Source organism: Triturus cristatus, chromosome 6 (genome assembly GCF_964204655.1).
Source record: "Triturus cristatus chromosome 6, aTriCri1.1, whole genome shotgun sequence".
Taxonomy (NCBI): domain Eukaryota; kingdom Metazoa; phylum Chordata; class Amphibia; order Caudata; family Salamandridae; genus Triturus; species Triturus cristatus.
Genome location: NC_140589.1, coordinates 1,066,029,092 through 1,066,049,000, shown reverse-complemented (window position 1 = coordinate 1,066,049,000; position 19,909 = coordinate 1,066,029,092). Strand labels below are relative to the sequence as shown.

At 43.2% G+C, this 19,909-nt stretch overlaps 1 protein-coding gene across 1 annotated transcript in view; it reads right to left on the bottom strand.

The window, feature by feature from the left end:
- Positions 1-19,909, bottom strand: part of FRMD1 (FERM domain containing 1) — a 574,048-nt gene that overhangs the window by 199,635 nt on the left and 354,504 nt on the right. The window contains exon 9 of the mRNA XM_085611901.1: positions 12,403-12,577. Within this exon, the coding sequence (XP_085468027.1) occupies positions 12,403-12,577 (175 nt within the window). The remainder of the gene's footprint in view (positions 1-12,402; positions 12,578-19,909) is intronic.

Here is a 19,909-nt window from a genome sequence, read left to right as displayed (position 1 = left end):
AGGCCTCGAGGTCGTTCTGGAATTCCCTCTGCCCATGGCTATTATTGATCTGGCTGATTACATATTATGTTCGTGAGCGGTAGGTCAACATGGTAACTCAGTCACTAGAAACACGCCTCTTCAGTGTAGCCTTCAGACTCTCACAATTACCACAGCTCCTTCTCAGCAGCACTCCGCTGTATCACCACTGATCAGGAACCATCGGCAGTGATAGTCCTACCCAACAGGTTGTCACTCCCAGGCCGCACTCTACAGAATGTTGTAGGGTCTCCATCTTGCAAATGCCCCTCCAGCCGCTCCAGAAATAGGGGGGGGTCTTGCGATCCCACCACCGCCTCACTGGTCAGCACCGACCCTTAGTCGCACCCCCGTATGACCCCTGGCCACACCCCGTAGCAGCTCCAGTTCAGCCAAGGAGTTTACTGTTACTGTCTAAAGGTAGGTCCACTACGTGCCTCCCAGCAGGTCCTGCATCGATCTAAGATCTTGGGGTCTAACGCAGAAGTAGTGTCACGCCATGTGCCATAGGTCGTCCTGATCTGGTGGCCCAGGAAGGGTCCCTCCTCATCTGCAAGGTTCACTCATACGGGCATCCCCCCATCAAGCAACAGCAGGCTATGACCACTCGAGAGTTCACTCAAGGTACATGGGGAAGGGGGGGCCAGGCAAATGGAAGAAATAGGCGGCCTCACCTGTTGTTTATGGAACGTATCCAGGCACAGTAGGACGGCTCAGATCCATCCAGGACACCCACTGGGTGTCCTCCGATCGTGATCACTGAGGCCCAGTGTGGCAGGAACTGGCCCTCGTGCACTGCAGTCCCTGGAACCAGAAGGGGGAGGGGCCGCATTCACCACTTGCGGCGGAGTGGGGGAAAATTCAATGATTAAAGTTGGCCCCCTCCAGGTATTATTCAAGTACTGCCACAGGGTATATCCCTGGTGTTGCGACCCCGGGCATCGTGCAGTAAGGCCAGTTGGGGAAGGAGTCAGATCCGTGCCCCCCCAGAAGGCCATCACCCACTTAAGAGGGGGTTCACAACATCGCCACAGATTGCCAAAACTCGCCTTCATTGATGCTGTACATAACCGGATGATGTCCGGACCTTCTGATTGCTGCTGCTGGATGCGCACCGCAGGCAGAGATCCGGAGCCTCATGTGCACCCGAGCCGGGAAAGACCGTTGCGTCTTTAGGCCACTCCCATACTTTAGGCCCTCCGAGTACCTGGAATTCCTCTAGGGCCAAACTCGGGATGATACCCCTCGCAGCTCCTCAGCAACTCTTCATCGCATTCCCCAAATATTTCGCCTTGGCCGGTGACTCCGCCAGCCACCCGACCACGAAGGGGTTGCGGATAATTATCAGGATTAAGCGCCCTGGGCCCGGAGCTCGTAGTCTAAACAACCTCCATGTTGGGCTGCAAGCCACGCCCCTCATCACGGCATTACTGTTGGTGCGTAGATTTGCAAAGTACCTAAAAGAAATCGTGCCTCTAGATATACACGTTGGTTTTCCCTTTAAAATCTAAAAAACTTCCAAACGGATTTACACCAAATCACAAAAAGCACGCTTTCTTAACCAAGATCTAGCATTCTGCCAAATTTGGTTTAATTTCGTTCAGCAGTTCGGGCTGTAGTTGTGTCTAAAATCTCAATGGGAATTAAACATTGGAAACACACTATTTCTAACCCCCCCTTTTTCTTGCCTGCCACTTGATGAATCACCACGAAGTTTCCATGCACAACTAGCGAAAAAGGGGTGCACTTTTTTGAGTGGTTTTCGTAGAGATTCATCAAACAACGCCAAAGTTATAAGCAAGTCAAAAAAACGCTTTGCCTATGGAAACTGGGTCCTAACTACCTAAGGCTAATATATATAGGTAGTTATATAGGTAGTTACAGTTAGGCCACCTGAGCCATAGGAAAAGTGTTTTTTGAGGTGATAATAACTTTGGGCCTGTTTAATAAATCTCAATGGAACTTTCCAAAAAAGTGCTATTTTTTGACTAATTTGTGCATGTAAATTTTTGAGGTGGTCCTTCAAGTGGGGACTGAGAAAAAAGGGAGGGCCCAAAATACCTATGCATTTTCAATAGGCTTCTTTACACAGGGCTACAGCCCAGACTGCTGAACGTGTGCTCCCATGGAAGCGAGCGCTCTGATTGGCTGCCAGTAACATGAGAAAAATGTTGCTGGCAGCCATTGCAGGGCTCTGGGACTACGACCCCTGTCCTGAAATTAAAAATAAATAATAATATAAGGGTGCAGGGTAGGGATACCCTGGCCCCTCTGGGCCAAATAGAAAAATAAATTGTTAAAAAATACTGCGATCCTGCGGGATTAAAAAAAAACAAAGAAACAAAATGGCAGTGGGGCTGCATTCACTGTGTTTATGCCACGGGGAAGGTGGCCACCCTTCCCCAGGAAGCTCAGCCCTAAGGCTAACATTTGTTTATATGAGAGCTTCCAGAGGCCCTGGGGAACCCACTCTGGGCCAAAACTAGAATATATGAGAGGGGGGCTATGTGGATCCCATCACCGAGCCTCAAAAGGCCCTGGGCTTAAATGTAACAGAATGTTGAGGGGAACCACGTAGCCCCGTCCCCAAACCTCCAAAAAGCCCAGGAAGACCTACCCCCTGGGGCCAAAATTTAAGTCAGTGGGGAGGGGGGCTGCGTGGCCCCTTCCCCGAGCCATTAAAGACCCCGGGGAGCCTACCCCCAGGGCTAAATACTTTAAGGGAGAGGGGTCACGTGGCCTCCCTTCTCAGACCCATTTTTGGCCACAAGAGCGTGTTTTTGTGCAAGACAGCGTGTTTGTGAGTGTGTGTTTCTATATGTGTGAGCATGAGTGAAAGTGAGTGAGAGTCAGTGGCAGGTACTTAGTATGAATAAGTGACAGGCAGTGAATGTGAATAAATGAGATTGAGTGTCAATGACAATGAGCGAGTCACGATAAGTGATAAGAGTGAGCACACATGAGTGAGAAGTATGAGTGAGTGAGAGAGTGAATGTGATTGAGAGTGAATGAGAATGAAGGAGAGAGATTGAGTGTGTGAGAATGAGGAAGTTAGAGCACGTGAGTATGAGTAAGTATGACTGAGTCAGAGTAAGAAAGAGTGAGAGTGAGGAAAAGTGCAAGTGCAAGATAGTGAGTGAGAATAAATTACTAACAGTGAGAATGAATGATGGAGTGAGAATGAGTGTGAGTGAGTGTTAGTCTGCCATTGACCCTGACATGTAAAAGAGCTCCATTATGGCAGGAGCTCCTTGTATTTGATCATACCTTTAATTGATGTGTATTCTTCATTATAAATATCTACTAAAAAATATTTACACTTTGGTTCACTTCTCTCACATTTTATGCATGTTTATTTATGGTTAATAAATATAAAGAATACATTCAAAACGTATATGGTAAAGGTACTGAGCACACTAACAAAAGGCAACTTACATGATTGCTCTCCACTCCACATGGTATTACAGAGCTCAATATTATGGTTTTATTTATTAGATAGATTCAGTTTGCAATAGGGCAACTCAACTGAAGTGGGAACTCAGTGACAGAGCCTACTGCTGACCTACACACCCACTAACATACAGCCGATATGTAATACTGATTTCGTATCTGAAGACAAGTCACTTTCAACAACATTTTTTAAAAAATATTCCTAACTTCGTGAAAATGCAACTGACTACAGAATAAATGAGAATGTGAAATAAAGAAGGTGAAAATTAGTGCTTCTTAGTACAGCAAACACTTAATGGTGATAAAAATGTCTAGCATAAAGAAGGTGTTGGTTCTCATCCCCTAAAATTATGATGATTACATGGTTTTGGTACATTATAAGTATACTGTTATGGGGAAATATATAAGCAAGTGCAAAATGCCATTACTGCTATATTAAGGACAATGTCTGATACAACAACTTTTTTTTTTTACTAAAAAGCTTTATCGAGGAGATATGGCATATACCGCCGGAACGTCCCAATGCAAAATTGTCAAATGCTTGTGATATTTTACTGAGGTTCCATCATTTGGTAGTAATAATCCTACAGTTATTTTATAAACTAGTAACTTCAGCATCCCTTTTTAGGTTGGCATGATGGAGTAGCTGTTGGCATACCTAATGTGAGCAACAGAAGAATTACTTTCAGAAGTACTAATGAGAGAGAGGCTTAGGCTCTGCCTACATGTTGGTTGCCTTGAGTACAACATTTGATTGGGCAAATGTTGTGTTGGTTTCCTTGAATAGAGCATTTAATAAGGCTGTTTGTACTGCACGTTTACCTCAATACAGCAGAACTGAGTTGGTTATGTTGGCAAACAAATGATCAAGGCTTTAGGGCTGATCTGTTTATTATGACAAGCACATGTTAACCCCTCCCCTGCTCATGACGGAGCCATTCCGTCATGAGCCACGGTTGCCGTGTGCTCATGACGGAGTGGTTCCGTCATGCCGCGGCCGTTGGCGGCCGCTCCGCCCACGCGGCGCTAATTCCCCGCCTGTGCGGGCGATTAGCGCCGTGGGCGGAGTCATGACGGAACCACTCCGTCATGAGCACAGCTCAACCGTGGCTCATGACGGAGTGGCTCCGTCATGAGCACAGCGCCACCGCGCTGCCCCCCCCAACCCCCCGGCGCTGCGGAGGAATTCCCGCCGCAGCGAAGGGGTTAAAGTCCATAGAAATATGAGAGTGGGCTGTTATCATTATGTTTCAAAGTCTGCAGAGAGGTATGTTGTGACATGGAATCTGATAGAATACCATAGTGGGCAAGGGTTTTGGTGTCCATTACTCCTTCTGACAAGCCATGGGGATAGAAGATTTGCACTGTCATGGGGATAGAAGATTTGCACTGTGACAGTCATTGATAGGCCCTCTTATCAGAGAAAATATTTTGCTTTGCCAGCTATAATTTGTATACATTTGTAATTGTATGACCATATCCCTAATGGCTGCCTTGAATGAAAGCCTATGCTCAATACAGTAGGCCTGAGTTGTTCAAGGTGACAAGACAATGATAAATACCACAGGTCTGCTTGATTTACTGGCAAAGGCTATGTTGATATATCAAGCAAGGCAAGGCACCAAAGAGGGGTATCCACTTTTAGCATAGGACCAAAAAACTGTTTAGAGAGAAAAAACAATTTTTCTTCTACTACTGGTATTCTTATCCAGAAATTATTTAGGTCCAGCCACCCTCAATTTATCAAACTTCAAACAACAAACAGCCCTTCACTACCCACCACCTTCACAAAAACAAATCAAAAGTATTTAAGCGAAAAAGAAGGTGAAGCATGAGTGGGCCCCTCACGTACGCACCACCAGGGAGGCTGCCAGCCGGTTCTCGCTAGTATGCCCACGTTTTCTCATCATCGGGTGCCCACTCATGGGAGAAAGAAATTAGAGTCCAGTGAAGAGAAAAGAGGGAACAGGTCGCAAGAGAAAGCTGTGTTCCTGTTCCCAGCAGAAAAAGAAGAAAAGACAAAACCCGTGAATTGCAAGGAACGACTGTTCAAAGCAATCTTTAAAATTGAGTTGTAGACTCACGTCACAATCACCCTCTTTATTCAAGACAGTGAGCCCACTCAAAAGTAAAAACACAAAATGTTGTTACCCGTTTCAAAGAAGGCCAACATGTTTCATTGCCACTTAACTTTGTTCTGGCAAATTCATCAGGGCAAGGGTTTCAAAAGGTTTCAATCACCTCACTGGAATTGTAATTTTGGGATTGCAGAAGGGCTGTTTAGAGAATAAAAACAGAACCAAAACAGAAATACAGGCTCCTGTTTAAACATCAAATGGCACACACCAACCTATCGTGGTTATAATCAAAGATTCCTGCACTTAGGGTAGTATGTTATATTTACCATGTAGAGGCGGAGGGCATTCGTACCTGCCTCCACTATGCCACAGGGGGTTATAATAATTACTGACCCCCGAGTGAATGGCAACACTATTATTTGCTCATACACCGCCTGTGGAAAAAGGCTATGTTGATGTCATTGACCTGTTTATTATGAACACGTATGACACAGGCAGCAGACAGGGCTTATTTATTGTGACAAGCATATGTTAAAGCCAATAGATCTTTAACAGTGAATTGTTATCACATTCTGTCACAGGCTCCAGACCGGTATTTTGTTACATGAAGTCTTACAGATTACTGCAGCAGGCAAAGCTGTTTAGCGTGTTGGACACCATCTCTGATAAAACTTTGGGGTTGAAGGTTACCAATATGATGATCCATTTTAGCCCCTTTTGATAGGCTGCATATTTTTTTACAAACTGTAATTGTGTCAATATTTCCAATTTTATAACTTTTTGCATGATGGTTGCCAACCTTAGTTTGCCATGGAGTCAAGCCAATGATACAGGCAAAAGTCCTAATTAGTTCACTGGGAAACATATGTCAGATTCCATAGGTCTGAATGGTATATTATCAAAAGTTACAACAAAGCCAGTGGGACTAACTTACTTATTGTGAATAGTAGTTTCTAACAGCAATAGGCCTTTAGGGCTGGATTGTATTACACTGTTCTAAAGTCCTTAGGCAGGTATTTTGTCATGTGGGATTTCACAGATTACCATTAAAGGCAATAGTTTTGATGTTAGTGGCCCATTCATACAAACAATGCCGGTAGAAGATATGCACTCTGGAAAGGTTTTCCAGGAGGGATTTTATATTATTTTAACAACTGCAGTTTTAAATAGATTTAGAAATTTTACTATGGCATATCTGATTGTTGCCCTGTGAGAACACTTATGTTCAATAAAGTAGGAAACAGGCGATTATGGTGACAGGCCAATGATAAAGGCTTTAGGCTTGATTCATAGGCCTGATTCATTCATTGTGAAAATCTATTTCAAAAGCCTTAATTATGATCTCTTTGTTATAAAATGTACCTGCAGTAGGCCCGATTTATTTATTTTAAAATACATATGGTAAAGTCAATAGGCTTTTAAGGGTGGATTGCTCTTTCAGTATCTTAAAGCCTACAGACATGCATTTTGGTACATGAAACTCCACATATTTCCTTTGTTGGCAATGCTTTTGGTGTCGATTACCCCCTATGACAAGCCCTACAGTAGAATATTTGTAATAACTCTTGCTAGAATAGAGGCCTGACTGAAAGGCTTAGCGTTCTGCCAGGTTCCTGAAATCAAAACACAGACACACACAGGCACACATCCACACTTTTCGTGTCAGCCCCTTTCTGCGACTGGTCTGTATGAGCGTCCTTTCCACTCTGCTTCTACACATGAAAGCACTGGGAATGGGTTAGCTCAGTTTATCCTTTCTATGTCTTACCTGATCAAATGCGCGCATCAGCCTGCAAATAATTGTGCTTCAGTACCAGGTCTGGTGGGGTAGTCCCTTAGTTTTCCATTTTCTCCTTTTATTGGAACACTTTCTTTTCTTTCTCTTCTCTTCATGTTCATTTTAAGAGCATATTATAACACCCCTAGAAAGTGACATCAGGCCACTTTCTTGCCATTTGTTTTATGTGCAGCACACCACATCCTGTGCATTGATCACGGAATGGTGTTGTTCACAGCGTATCAATGTTTTACCATTCCAAGATGGCCAACCACTGCTGTGGTTAATTTTATTTGTTGCTTCAAGCATATGCCTGTCATGGTAAGCAACAGTAGACCTGCCAACCTAAATGTATTTTACTGTGTGCAGGAACACGGAGAAGGAGACTTGGCTTTCACTAGTGGGCAAGGCGATGGTGGGTGGCGCTTTGGACACCCTTCTCTGCCTAAACAGCCACAGCTACCATCCCCCACAGCAATCAGAAACTCATCTGTGCCACCCTATGCCCTCTGAAGGTTTCAGTTGGAGCCCTTCTTTGCAGACCATTTACACCTGGGCTGCTAACCGCATCGGGCAAGGGTTTTCAGCTCGATGTGTGATTATGCCTCTTCATTGTGTGGCTGTGAGATGAGGCATGCAACTGTGTGTCCCACTGCAGGACCGTGCGAATTGGCAGACCTGAATCAGCATGTTTCCTTTTCTGGGTCGAGCCCACAGCACACATGCGCTGACTGCAAGATTTGCTGTAGTCAATAAAGGACTTTGCTCCCGCCTCCTGCTTCTGACTGGTTAAATCCAGTGTCCCGCTTATTTGCTGCCTTTTAACTGGTTTAGGCAGCGATACCTCACTTCTGTTTTTCCTCACAAGAGCACTGGCCAGCTAATGTTTTCTTACGCTTGCATTGCTTTTGTGTTCTTTTGGGAGAACTCTTTTCGCTTTCTCGCTCATTCACTTTCTGCCTGTGGCCTCGCTCAATCCGTCTCTCCCACAGGAGTACCGCTTCTGTTTTTAAACTGGTGGATGACGGTCCAGGCTGCACGTGCACTTACACTCAGGGTGGCAGCAGACTATGATTACATGCGGGCGTCTGTGTTGCCCCCTTAGCTACTTACTTATTTTGTGCATCGGGAGCGAGTAATTGGGTGAGTCACATGTGATAATTTACTGCCCACAGCCCTGCACACCAGGAGCAAGACGCCCACAGCTCTGCACACTAGGAGTACGGCGTGGCTCTGACAGGCATACAACAACAGGACTGTGCTTTGGCCACTGTCTGCAAACCTCGAGCTTACAGTACACTGCACTCACTTGTATAAAGAGAGGGGACCATGATATACCGTATGCTGCTCTTCATACCAAGAGTGGAGCCTTGCTTTCATATTCACACAGTCACAGTCGTGCCCTGATCTGAATAACTGTTCACTGACTTCCCACGCCCCCAGCACACTGCAGCATGGCCTTCTTTGTGTAAAGTGTGCTCCCACTGCTTGCACACCACACGCAAGCACTACCCTGCCCGCACATCCATAGAATGACAGCACTGCACTTGGTGCAACACATGGCCGCACAATTCACCGTGACTAGCCTCTCTGAGCAAACCCCCTGAACACTACACCACCCTGTGCACACGGAGAAAGGTGTCGCTTTTACCCGAACATGTGTGCAGGCCCAGCTGATATTTCATGACTGCGTGAACTTCACAGTGCACCCCAAATTAGCATTGGTCTCACCAAGGAACGTAAGAGGCACGCCCATAACCCTGAACACAACGAATGCCATGCACACGTTGGAGCATGCACTTTGCCTACCAGTACAGCTCATTAATTGTCGCCGGCTGCCCACTGCCATGCTGACTCTGGAGGAACACCAGAAAATTGCCATGAGTAAAACCTATGCTGCCACTCTTTACTTCAATGTGTCAACAATTCCTCAGTGTAGATAGAAGTGACCCACTTACTACTAATGAGAAAGACTTACTATTATTCATTAGATTTTGCAACCAATATTGCACATTATACGGAATAACAACCCATCTTTTATGGTCCACATACGAAATAATTATCTTATGTTACCTTGTAGCTCTTTAATTAGTGATGCTACCAGAGGTCCGCTGAGTGGCCTGGTCCTATCGACGTCAGAAGGATGAAAGGCTGGCTTATCCTTGCCGGATTCACACATGATGTGGTGCAGATGACAGACGGATCAGTAAAGAGGGTATATCAGCCCACTGAGCTATTTTTTCAGATCTCAACCATGTGACCTGCTGCAGACCACACCGAATGCTTGGACTGATGATTGGGTGAAGGAGCACAGATTGATTAATAAGTCCATCTATGGATGAATGTGTATATTCATGGTTGAAAGCATGTATCTATGGATGAAGGAAGCTTTCCGTTAACATCTGCACAGCCTGAGATGACTTGCCATCAACAAAGTAAGAGGCAGGGGGGTCTGCTTTTCACCCATTAAATATTACTTCAATCTGCCATCAACAGCTTTTTTTTCATGCCACTAGTAACTGTGCATGGGAACCTATGGGTATAGTATGACATGCACTGCCACTATGACCCCAGGGCGGGGATTATGCCATGGATGTTGTCCATCATGCCAAGGATGTCCACATTATGACAAGAATTACCAGCATTATGCCAGGCGCAGTATTGTGTCAGAAGGGAGTGCAAGCATGCCATGGGTGCTCATACAATATCAAGAATTTCCGCTGTTGTGATGTGGCCAGCATTTTGAACCATGTTATTCCCACATTATGCCAAGATGCATCAGCATTATGCAAGAATTATCAGCAGTATGCAAAAGATGGGTGCGATCATGTCATAGGTGTCCACTTTATGCCAAGAAGTTCTACCACTGAGCCAAGGGCCAAGAGTTTCCACCATTGTACCTTGGTCATAGGTGAGCACTTTAGATCTAGATCAATGCACCCAACCCAAAAAGTAATCCAGAGAACCAGATCTCTGCATCAAATCACTCACCCTGGCAGCAAAGCCATAGCTGCACATGCCATTCATTGAGCTACTAATTGTGTCAGATGGCATCTATCCTGTTCCTGCAGGCCCAGTCAGAGGTTACTCTGCTCCACTCTCATATCCCAGCAGAAATACCCCGCTCCCAGTGTCTCTGGATATTTAAAGACACCAAAACTATTTTAAAAAAATGCTTCTGGAAAAGGAAACATCATTTACCATGCAGTCGAAAGCACACAGAGCCTTTACAATGCAGACTGAACAGCGACTGTGTCTTTACAATGCGTTACTTTACCATGCAAGTCTTTACAATGACTTGTTTTAGGGAACAGGTTTTTGGACTGGTGTTAAATTTAAAGTCCAACACCTTTCCTCATGTTGCTTAGACAGGAGGTGGAATAGTAACTTATACTATTCGAAGTCCAGTGCTTTCCCTAAGGCAAGTCGCTGTAACGACTTGTGTACTAAAGGAACGCATGGTAACGACGCAGTCGTTGTTCAGACTGCTTTGGTAAGGCACTCAAGGTACAGGCATGTGTGGTTCTGTCATCCAACCTTCTGGAATACAGAATTATGGAACAGGTTTGAGGTGAGGTCAAGAGGAAGATATGGGGGTTCTTCTTAGAAAGGGTTCCAAATAATCAGACCCACAATAATGCTTGAAATATTGTGAACAATTCAAAAACAGAATGGCCCGAGAGCTAAGGGTGCAACAGTTAGTTTGTTGCCCTGTGGTATGCTGAGCTGTACCATGTTGGAGGAATCATTATCTGTGACTATGACACACACCCATGTCCCTCTAGGATGTTAGAGGCATCTTTCACTGCAGTGATTCACATCTCAGTGCAGTTTTGTCATCCTTTCCATCACTCCCTTGCACCATGACTGCTCCTCCCCGGCCGTTGCTATGTGCCTGGCACCAGACCCTTTCTGGAACCCAGCCCTTGACTAGAATTACCCTCAATGCCAACACTGATCTCTTAGGTGAGAGGGTATTTGCCCTCACAAAACCGCTGCAAGTATTAAACTGTTTGATAGTAATCTCTTGTTTTACTTTATCCACCAGCTTCATCTTTCTGCTTTGCCAGTTCACATTTCAGAAGTGTGGCAGAGCAGAAAGTCTTGTTATTTTTGTGGTGTATTGACTTGTGTTCTTCTTTGTGGTGTTCCTTCGATGCTGCAACCATAACAGCCCTGTGTGCCCCTAGACCATATGCCCATGCGACTAAGAAATCTACTGCAATACTTTCTCAAGCCTTTATAGGAAGGTCAGACATGGTCAGTGCAGATTGAGTCACTTTGGGGGAAAGGCAGTTGCAAAGATGACACTCTTTGAGTTCCCTCTGATTACGTCATTAGTGATAATAACCACATCTTCCAAACAGCTATGTACTTCCTCTACTAGGTCCGCCCACAACCACAAGCATCCTAGTACACATAGTCTCATGACACTATACTATCGTCATCACGAACAGCACCAAAACGCTTCCCGTGTTATTAAATCCTTTATTTGATACTTAATTAAAACCATTCAAATATAGTTGAATCCAACAGTTCATTCATAAAAAAGAATGCCATTGAGACTAAATATATCCAGGGCCACTGGAATAATGCAGCACGAGAGGACCAAATTATGCAGCATGGTTGAGTAAATTATGTGGAAAGAACATTTGAAAACCGACAAGTGGTACGTAAATGACTATAAGTGCAAAGTGTGTGTTTACGCACCGCTTGAAGGGTTTTCAAAACACAGAAATAAAAGGCATTATCATTTACAATGCAAATAGCTCAAACTCTTGCAAATGCGAGACCTACTGCGTTGGAAATGCTTGTTTCTACTTGCCTTCCTTTATTTATCTTACATATGTTTATGTGTTTTATTGTTTATCTGTAAATAGGAAAATGCAAGAATGAGCCAGTGCATTGATAAACAGAAGCATAAATGTAAAGTTGAGGGTAAGAAGGCATATATGATAACTTACGGAGTGCCTAAACCAATGAGTGACTGAAAAGGCATTTTCATTTAAAGGCTGAGTCTATTGGCATTACCAATGCTTGTTTTTGAAGCTTGCCTAGGGTCTTTAATTTGGAACTCACCTTCTGCTTCCTCCATCTTCCTTATCTCCTTAAGCACAGGCTGTGTGTTAAGGTAGAGCCTGTGACTGTTACTGAGCAACTGCAGCAGATGTCGCGACCTTAAAGGACAACCAGTGTAGTAAACAAGTTTTCGGGCGGAGGGCAACCCGTCGGGCTGAATCTCAAATTTCTTCCCCTGAAAAGAAATAAAAGCTGTATAAGAGTGTGAAAGGTTTCAGGTGTCTTTTCAACCTCAATCACAGTTGCAAGTATCCGCCTTTATAGCCTGATTCAACCTGTGGCTGATTTCCTGCCATGTCATATAACAATTGCAAGTCAATTCTTTCTGTCTTCAACCACAAACTTCAACCATAATTTGTGCTTCTTTTCTTCATGCGGATGTAATGCTTGTCAATCGTTATGCTTGGTCTGATGTATTTTGCACCTAGAAGCCATGAGACCACTGCATACATTTGTCACTTTTTCCTTTTATTTTGGTAAACTTTTTGTTAACTGATAGTTATTTTAATAAAGTAATCAATAAACATAGCATGCCATTTAGAATTATGGAAACTAATTCATTTTTTAAGTAATTAAAACAAGCATTTGCAATGCAATAGGTCTTGCAATTGCGAGATTTTGAGCTATTGGCATTGTAAAAGACAATGCCTTTTATTTATGTGTTTAAAAAAACCTGCAATAATGAAAGGCATTGTCATTTACAATACCAATAGGTCAAAGTTTCTAAAATGCGAGACCTATTGCATTGCAAATGCTTGCTGTTTACAAGCGCCCCATGCTGCGCTTTCATGTTAATAGATGCCTTGCCCCTTTCTTTAGATGAGCCGCGTATAAAGAAAGGTCCGCGGCCGCTATTTAAAGTGAAAGTGCGGTATGGGGTGCTTTTTTTTTTTTGTAAAAGCGGCCCGTGAGAGTGCACACGACGCGCTGAATGTGCTGAATTTTGCAGGAACAAAATAAGAGACAAGGAAACCCTAAAGGTCAAACGGGACCAAGGGTAGACAGGTATTTTTAAGTAACAATGGTCCCATTCACATAGAGTAGGTATAATATCGCAATTACTAAAATAAGAAATTGGAGTTTAAACAAGTGATCAATGCAAATGATGAAAAACTTTTTAATTATAATTAGGAACAATTAATAAACAATTCGGTGAGTGAGCTAGCTGTGATGAGGTAAAAGGGAAAGCAGCCGATTTCCTTAACCCAGGCTGGTGACTTTAAAAAGTGACTTTTTGGTGAACGATTGCAGATACAAAAAAGTCTGATTAGTATCTCATACTCAATAATTGAATATACAATACAATATAGCGTTTAGAGACGTAAGTCGACGACGTTTCGATCCCCATGAGAATAGTGGGATCTCTTCAGGACAAAGCGATGACAAGAATGCCTGGGAAGTTAGCGTGATAGCAATGAATTTTGCAGGAAAGCATGTCGTGCCTCCAGTAGGAGAAAGACCTTTAAGAAAATAGTGCTTACAGACTGAATAAGATGTACTGTGTAACAGCCGAAGTAAGAGGGCCCGTCCCTATGGGAGTTTACAAATGAAGACAAAGCGGTACTAAGGAGGGACTAACAAGCCTATTAACTAATCAGAAGCCAGCATTTACGACAGACAATGACACAAGCCAGTGACAAATATGGGCGGAGAGTGGGCGGGGCTTCATAACCATACTCGAATACTGCATGTCTAGCAGAGCAGCGCATGCTCTGCCCAGGCTCAACCGAAAGAGGGATTAATTGTGTGCAGCACACTGTGAAGCTTGGCAAATGTGAACATACAAAGAGTAAGAGACAAACTAAACTGGGTCTGTGTTCTCCTAAACATCTAATATATGCTGATACTGTTTGTTAATGTCAAAACAAGCAAATAAACAAGACCGTGGTAAATTCTTGGATCCAAATTGTGGATTTAAAAAGGAAAATCAAAATTAATTAGGAAAAATTACATGTACAGGTAAGTAAGTATACATGTAAAAGGTACTGGAGCAAGTATGCTGTGCTGGTGTTCTCATAGTTATCCCTGGGGGTTTAGTGGACTGATGTGTCCACTGTGGCCTGTGTTTGACCTCATGGCCACATGTTCAATTCCCAGCGAGTCCACTCAACCTTTCATCCTTCTGAGGTTGATAAAACGAGTACTATTGAGTTGGGTAACAAACATCTGTTATTCAGAGCCAAGACACCCTTTGTGGTGAATGTGCGCTTTACAAATACACGTTATGTTATATATAGATCTGTAGATTTGTTTCCTTTAGGACCGCGCGCACTGTGTATTTTTGAGCGCTCCTAATATGCTTAATATGCAACCACAAGAGGCCCAACCCCAGCGAACAGAGTTAAATGTGTTGAGTGCAGTGAATAGAGCAAAAGGTGCTGAGTGGTCACTGGCTGTCGGTCCCCTAATCTGAATAGCAAGGGATTAGACAGAGTTTATTTGAATTCAGTTATCCCCTTATCTGAATAGAAAGGTATTTGACAGGGTAGATTTCCATTCAGTTATCCCTCTGTATGCCATGCCTTCTGTCTTTTGAATATGTCTCTTACCGGATTATTTTATATGTTGGAAACCACCTTAATTCCAGATTTGTCTTCTTTTGGTAGATTTATTCTATCACTTCGAGGGATCTTTTGACCCACAGTTGAACATCAAGGCGCGTACGTGCACGTTCGGCCGTACTTCTCACCCTATTCTGGAAGCGCTATGCTAGGAACTGAATACAGATTTATTATCCCTGCCTTTTTGAATAGTTATTCATTTGAAGTAGGCTATTGGAATTCAAGAGTAGGCTGTGTAGTAGGAGTATATAAGCAGACAACATTACAAGGACGGTGTTTGGATGTTCATAACACACACAATAAGCCAAACACTGGATCCATAGTTGAGAAAGGTCAGTGACAGGTATTCATTGCGAATAGCTCTCAATTTGGGTATGTAGTTGGACCAAAGGTTATAAAATAGAAGAACACATTTTATTTATTCAGAATTTTAATTTATTTTAATAATTGTACACGGCATGTAGTGTCTAATGATGATTGTTTGGGAAATAACTTTCACCCTTGAAAAATCCCTAGGCCTATTAGCCTAAAGTGTGAAGCATGTATTGGCTAATCCATCACTTTAAGAAAATTCGATATTTACGCAGCATGAAAAATAAAAGAAATAAATGCATATGGATATGAAAAGATTAAAATGATTAAATTAGATTTCCAGATATTGCGTTAACTAGCAGGGGCGATCTAGCCGTACAGGTGAGAAAGCAGACGCTGGCCCACGTATGCGAGGAGTGGCAGAGCACACAGGGTGAGTTAGGGAGGCAGCCTGCACCTCCGTACACGACGCGTGAGCATCAGACCAAGGAGACTGAAGTGTCAACACGCATTGTACCAGAGAAGGAACAGATGGCTTTTGCTTTTTAGGTCTCGCCTGAGCCAGCGCTTTAGCGCTGCTCTGGCAAGAGCTATAGAAAACGGGGATTTGGAAGTGCAAAGGAGTGCTTTTCAGGCCCCCAACTACAGTGCATGTGCGCCGGGCGCGCGCACCCTTTGGCAGCCTGCGTGTACATTTCGCGGGCGCTTTGATGTTCTCAGTGAGTCGCGCGGCCACTGAGAACATCAAAGCGCCCGCGAAATGATTACTTTCACTTTAGCGGCCGCACAAGTGAAACATACCCTCTAATTCTTCTTTGGGCCACACCTAACCAACCCTTTCATTCTTACAATCTAATGTTCGCACCTACTTGGCAGACAAGGGAACATTAGCACCCCATCTCTACCTCACGTACATGTTTTTTTAACTAAGGCCATGTGCTATACTTTTGTGATTTAAAATAGGGTTCCCTTTTTTAAAAACTATTTCGGTACTTAAATGGAACAGAACAAGCTTTTGTAATTACTTCTTGATCCAATGCCATTCCTAGACATCGCCAACTCTAAAAGTTTCACTACTTTCGCTGCAAACAAACACGGAAAGTTTTTTAAATTACAGAGCTACATCTCCTATTTGTGCCGTTTTTAAGGTCTCACTGTGCATTTCTCTACCGTTAACTATAAGTGCACCTCCACTGCAGTTCACTTCAGTGCGCTTCTTGTATGTGCACTTTTTAGTATAATACAATCCTACGCACTACATACTCCTAATATACAAACTAGCTTTCGCGCTGTGCCTGTACATGCTACTACCATAGCTTGTATAAGCGCCAGCCTTCAACATGTTGCGGATTAAACATCGAAGTGGTGCCTTCCCTTATTTAGACATTTTGTCCCAGCAGCTACTTTAACCGCACTGCTGGCTTCTTTTATTTCTGAGGCCCATCTTCTTTCTTACAGCTCGCTAGGCTGCAGTGTAAGCTCGTACAGTTAGTGTTACAGGAATAGAATACTGCATGCATTTAAAATAGTGACTACACTTACAGGCTCATATACATCATTGTTTCACACACACGCTACTTTGAAGAGCACTTTGCATTACTTTTTAATTTGCGCACTAAATGTCACTGCGCTTGCAAGTGTGAGATCGATATCACTGTAGCTATAGATGTGATATCACTATTACTGCAGATTTAAGTGTGGAATATCTATTATAGCAAATATTGGTGTGAGATTGCCATCACTGCAGATATTGGTGTGAGATCACTATTGCTGCAGATATAGGCCTGACATCACTATCACTGCAAATATAGGTGTCAAATCACAACAAGCATTGGCATAGCCAATAGGTCTCGCCTTTGGGATCTTATAAGTGTTTAGCCATGCAAAAGTTGCATAACTAAATACTTATAAGGTCCCAAAAGCGAGACCTATTGGCTATGCCAATGCTTGTTAAAAGAGAGCCACAGGGGAGGCATTGCAGGGCCGGACTGGGAACCAAAACCGGCCCTGGCAAAGTGCTCGGCCGATCCCTCCCTCCCCCCTTCCTCCTCCCTCCCCCGCCAGGGCCGGTTTTGGGCCGATTTTGTTACAGGGCCGATTTTGCAGCTATGCTGCAAAAACGGCCCTGTAACAAAAACGGCCCCCAGGGGCCCAAAACCGGCCCCCACCCGTGCGGCGCACCGGGGGATTGCCCGGTGCCCGCTACGGCCTGTCCGGCCCTGGAGGCATTCAATGTGCTCCTAGGTGGACACAATTATTATACCGTTTTTAATGGCCATTGAGTTACTTGAGACAGTTAGTATTTTCATTATGAAGAGGAAGATATTATCCCACTTATACTGGTCAGTAGGTTTTCTTCCAAGTCGAGGTTAATCTGCACCGGTAGTGGAAAATTCCAGATGCCAAAACTAATACATAAACTCCTGAGCACCAGGTTAGATAATGGTGTACATCTTGTAGAGAAGAAGTTCTTGGGTATCATATCTGAAACTATTACAATGGTAGCAGTGGAAAGAGAGTTTCACATCCCACAAGAGGGATGCGGCCAGAGTATATTCACCTATAGTAAGACAGAGTTTGTATACAATGTATTACAGTGGTGCCCACCATACTGTCACCCGCTACCCAGGGCTTTCATAGAAGTGATCGGAAATAGCCATTAATCAAATCTTTAAAACAAGCATATTGAAGCACAATCTATGATAACATTAAACAGTTCTTTCATGAGTATCCATGCCACACAAGATGGATTTTTCTGGTGTATTTAATAATTTTTGGTTCTCATAAGTCTGCATTAAAGTGTAAGGCATCTCTCACATCGAAACAGCCAACATTTGTTTCATCACACGGACTTTGTCAAGGCTGTAGATTAACAACAATACGGAATGTTCCATATGTCTTTTGTTAATGATAATAGCATGGCAAACATATTGAACAATTATTGGTAAGTTGGGGGCACCAAAAAGCGAAATAGTAGAATCCATGGGCAAGTACCGAGGTGACGTGCGTCAAAAAGAGACACAGAATAAATTGGTACACCAGAATGGTAGATAGTTTAACCTTCATACGTTGTCGCACCCTAATAGAGATACAGAAGAATCAGAGATGAGAGTTTTAGAATTAAGAAATATAATACAGAAGAAAAGTTCAACCTTAATCATCTAGAGGGGTGGTGATGAAATCAAGAGTGAGTGCTCAAGAAAAATGCAGTGCAAGGTTAGATATACACCTATTAGTAATAATTTTTGATGTTGGTTCAGTTGAAAGAAAACTTTAAAAATGTGGTTGACTAAGGACTAAATAGAGTAATAGGGAAGAGTATTGAGAAGTACAATGACATAGGAAGAGCAAATACATCCTAGCGCTGCAAGAGGTCCGGGGTGAATGAGTATATTGAATGTACAAGAAGCGTGTTTATACCAGCTAGATACAGGAAGAGCTAAGTATTGTGAAGGATAATGAGGGTACTATGAGGACCATAAGTTGGGGAGGGAGAACGAAAGAGTAGGAAATTACAGCTGTATAGAAAGGAGTTAGTACTAACCATAATACTTCTTAAAACAGATAGGGCACTGTTTGGCAAGGAAGCTATTGCACTAATTGGGTGATGACAGGGTGACACTGGTGAACAGGTAAGGATAATTTTACTTAGGGAAAATAACACAAAATAGCAGTTGTTGTTCATGAAAACCATCATGCAAAAAATACGTAGTATGGAGAATTGTTTGTTGCTAAATAGAATGTATGTGGCAACAGAGAATAAACAAAGTATATAATAAGGTGTTGGTTTGGGCATATGCAAAATCAAAACTGTAATTGAAAATTGAAAGGGAGCCTCCTTAGGTGCAATGATTATAGAAGTATAAAAAGGTGCAGTTATTCATTACACGTATCGGTGACACATCATATTGAATGAGAGAAACCCACAAAGTAGAAATAAATAGATGCATCTGCTGTAAAAAAAGATAGCTGGTACTGCCTTGTATTGGAGGGGGAAAGCAGTAAAGTGGTTTGATGAGTTGTGGCAGGAATGCTGAAATAGTGCTTTAGGACAAGAAATAGATGATGAACTAAAGTTTAGTCTCCCTAGAAGGTCGCCATGTTGAAGTGTATTTGTTGCTGGTGTGTGTGGCCAAGAAATAAATGATGGATTAAAGTTAAGGTTATGTGGCTGGGCGCCATTTTGAAATGTGTCTAATGATAGCGTGAATGATAGAAAAAAGGATTTAGGCAGAAAGGGGGTGATGGACTAAATAATTGATTAAACAGATGGGTGCCATCTATAAATATTTCATAATCGTGATACAGCTCTGAATATAGGGAAGGTGATTGCTTTCTTTGATGAAGAAAGCTAAATTAAAAACAAATTATGAAAACTAATATAATGTAAGGTGGATTTGTAGAGTGCTGCTTGTCAACCATGAGGTTATCCAGGCACTGATAAGGTGAGTGTAGGCATGTGGTGAGGCTGGGTCTGAGTACAGGCAGTCTTGATGGTCTCGCAAGAAGATTAATTGAAAAGCCAGGAATTCAGCTTTTTGTGGAATTTAAGAAGTGAGGAGGAGGCCCGGATGTGTTGGAGGAGGTCGTTCCAAGATTTTACAGCTTAGTAGGAGAATGAATGACCTCCCGTT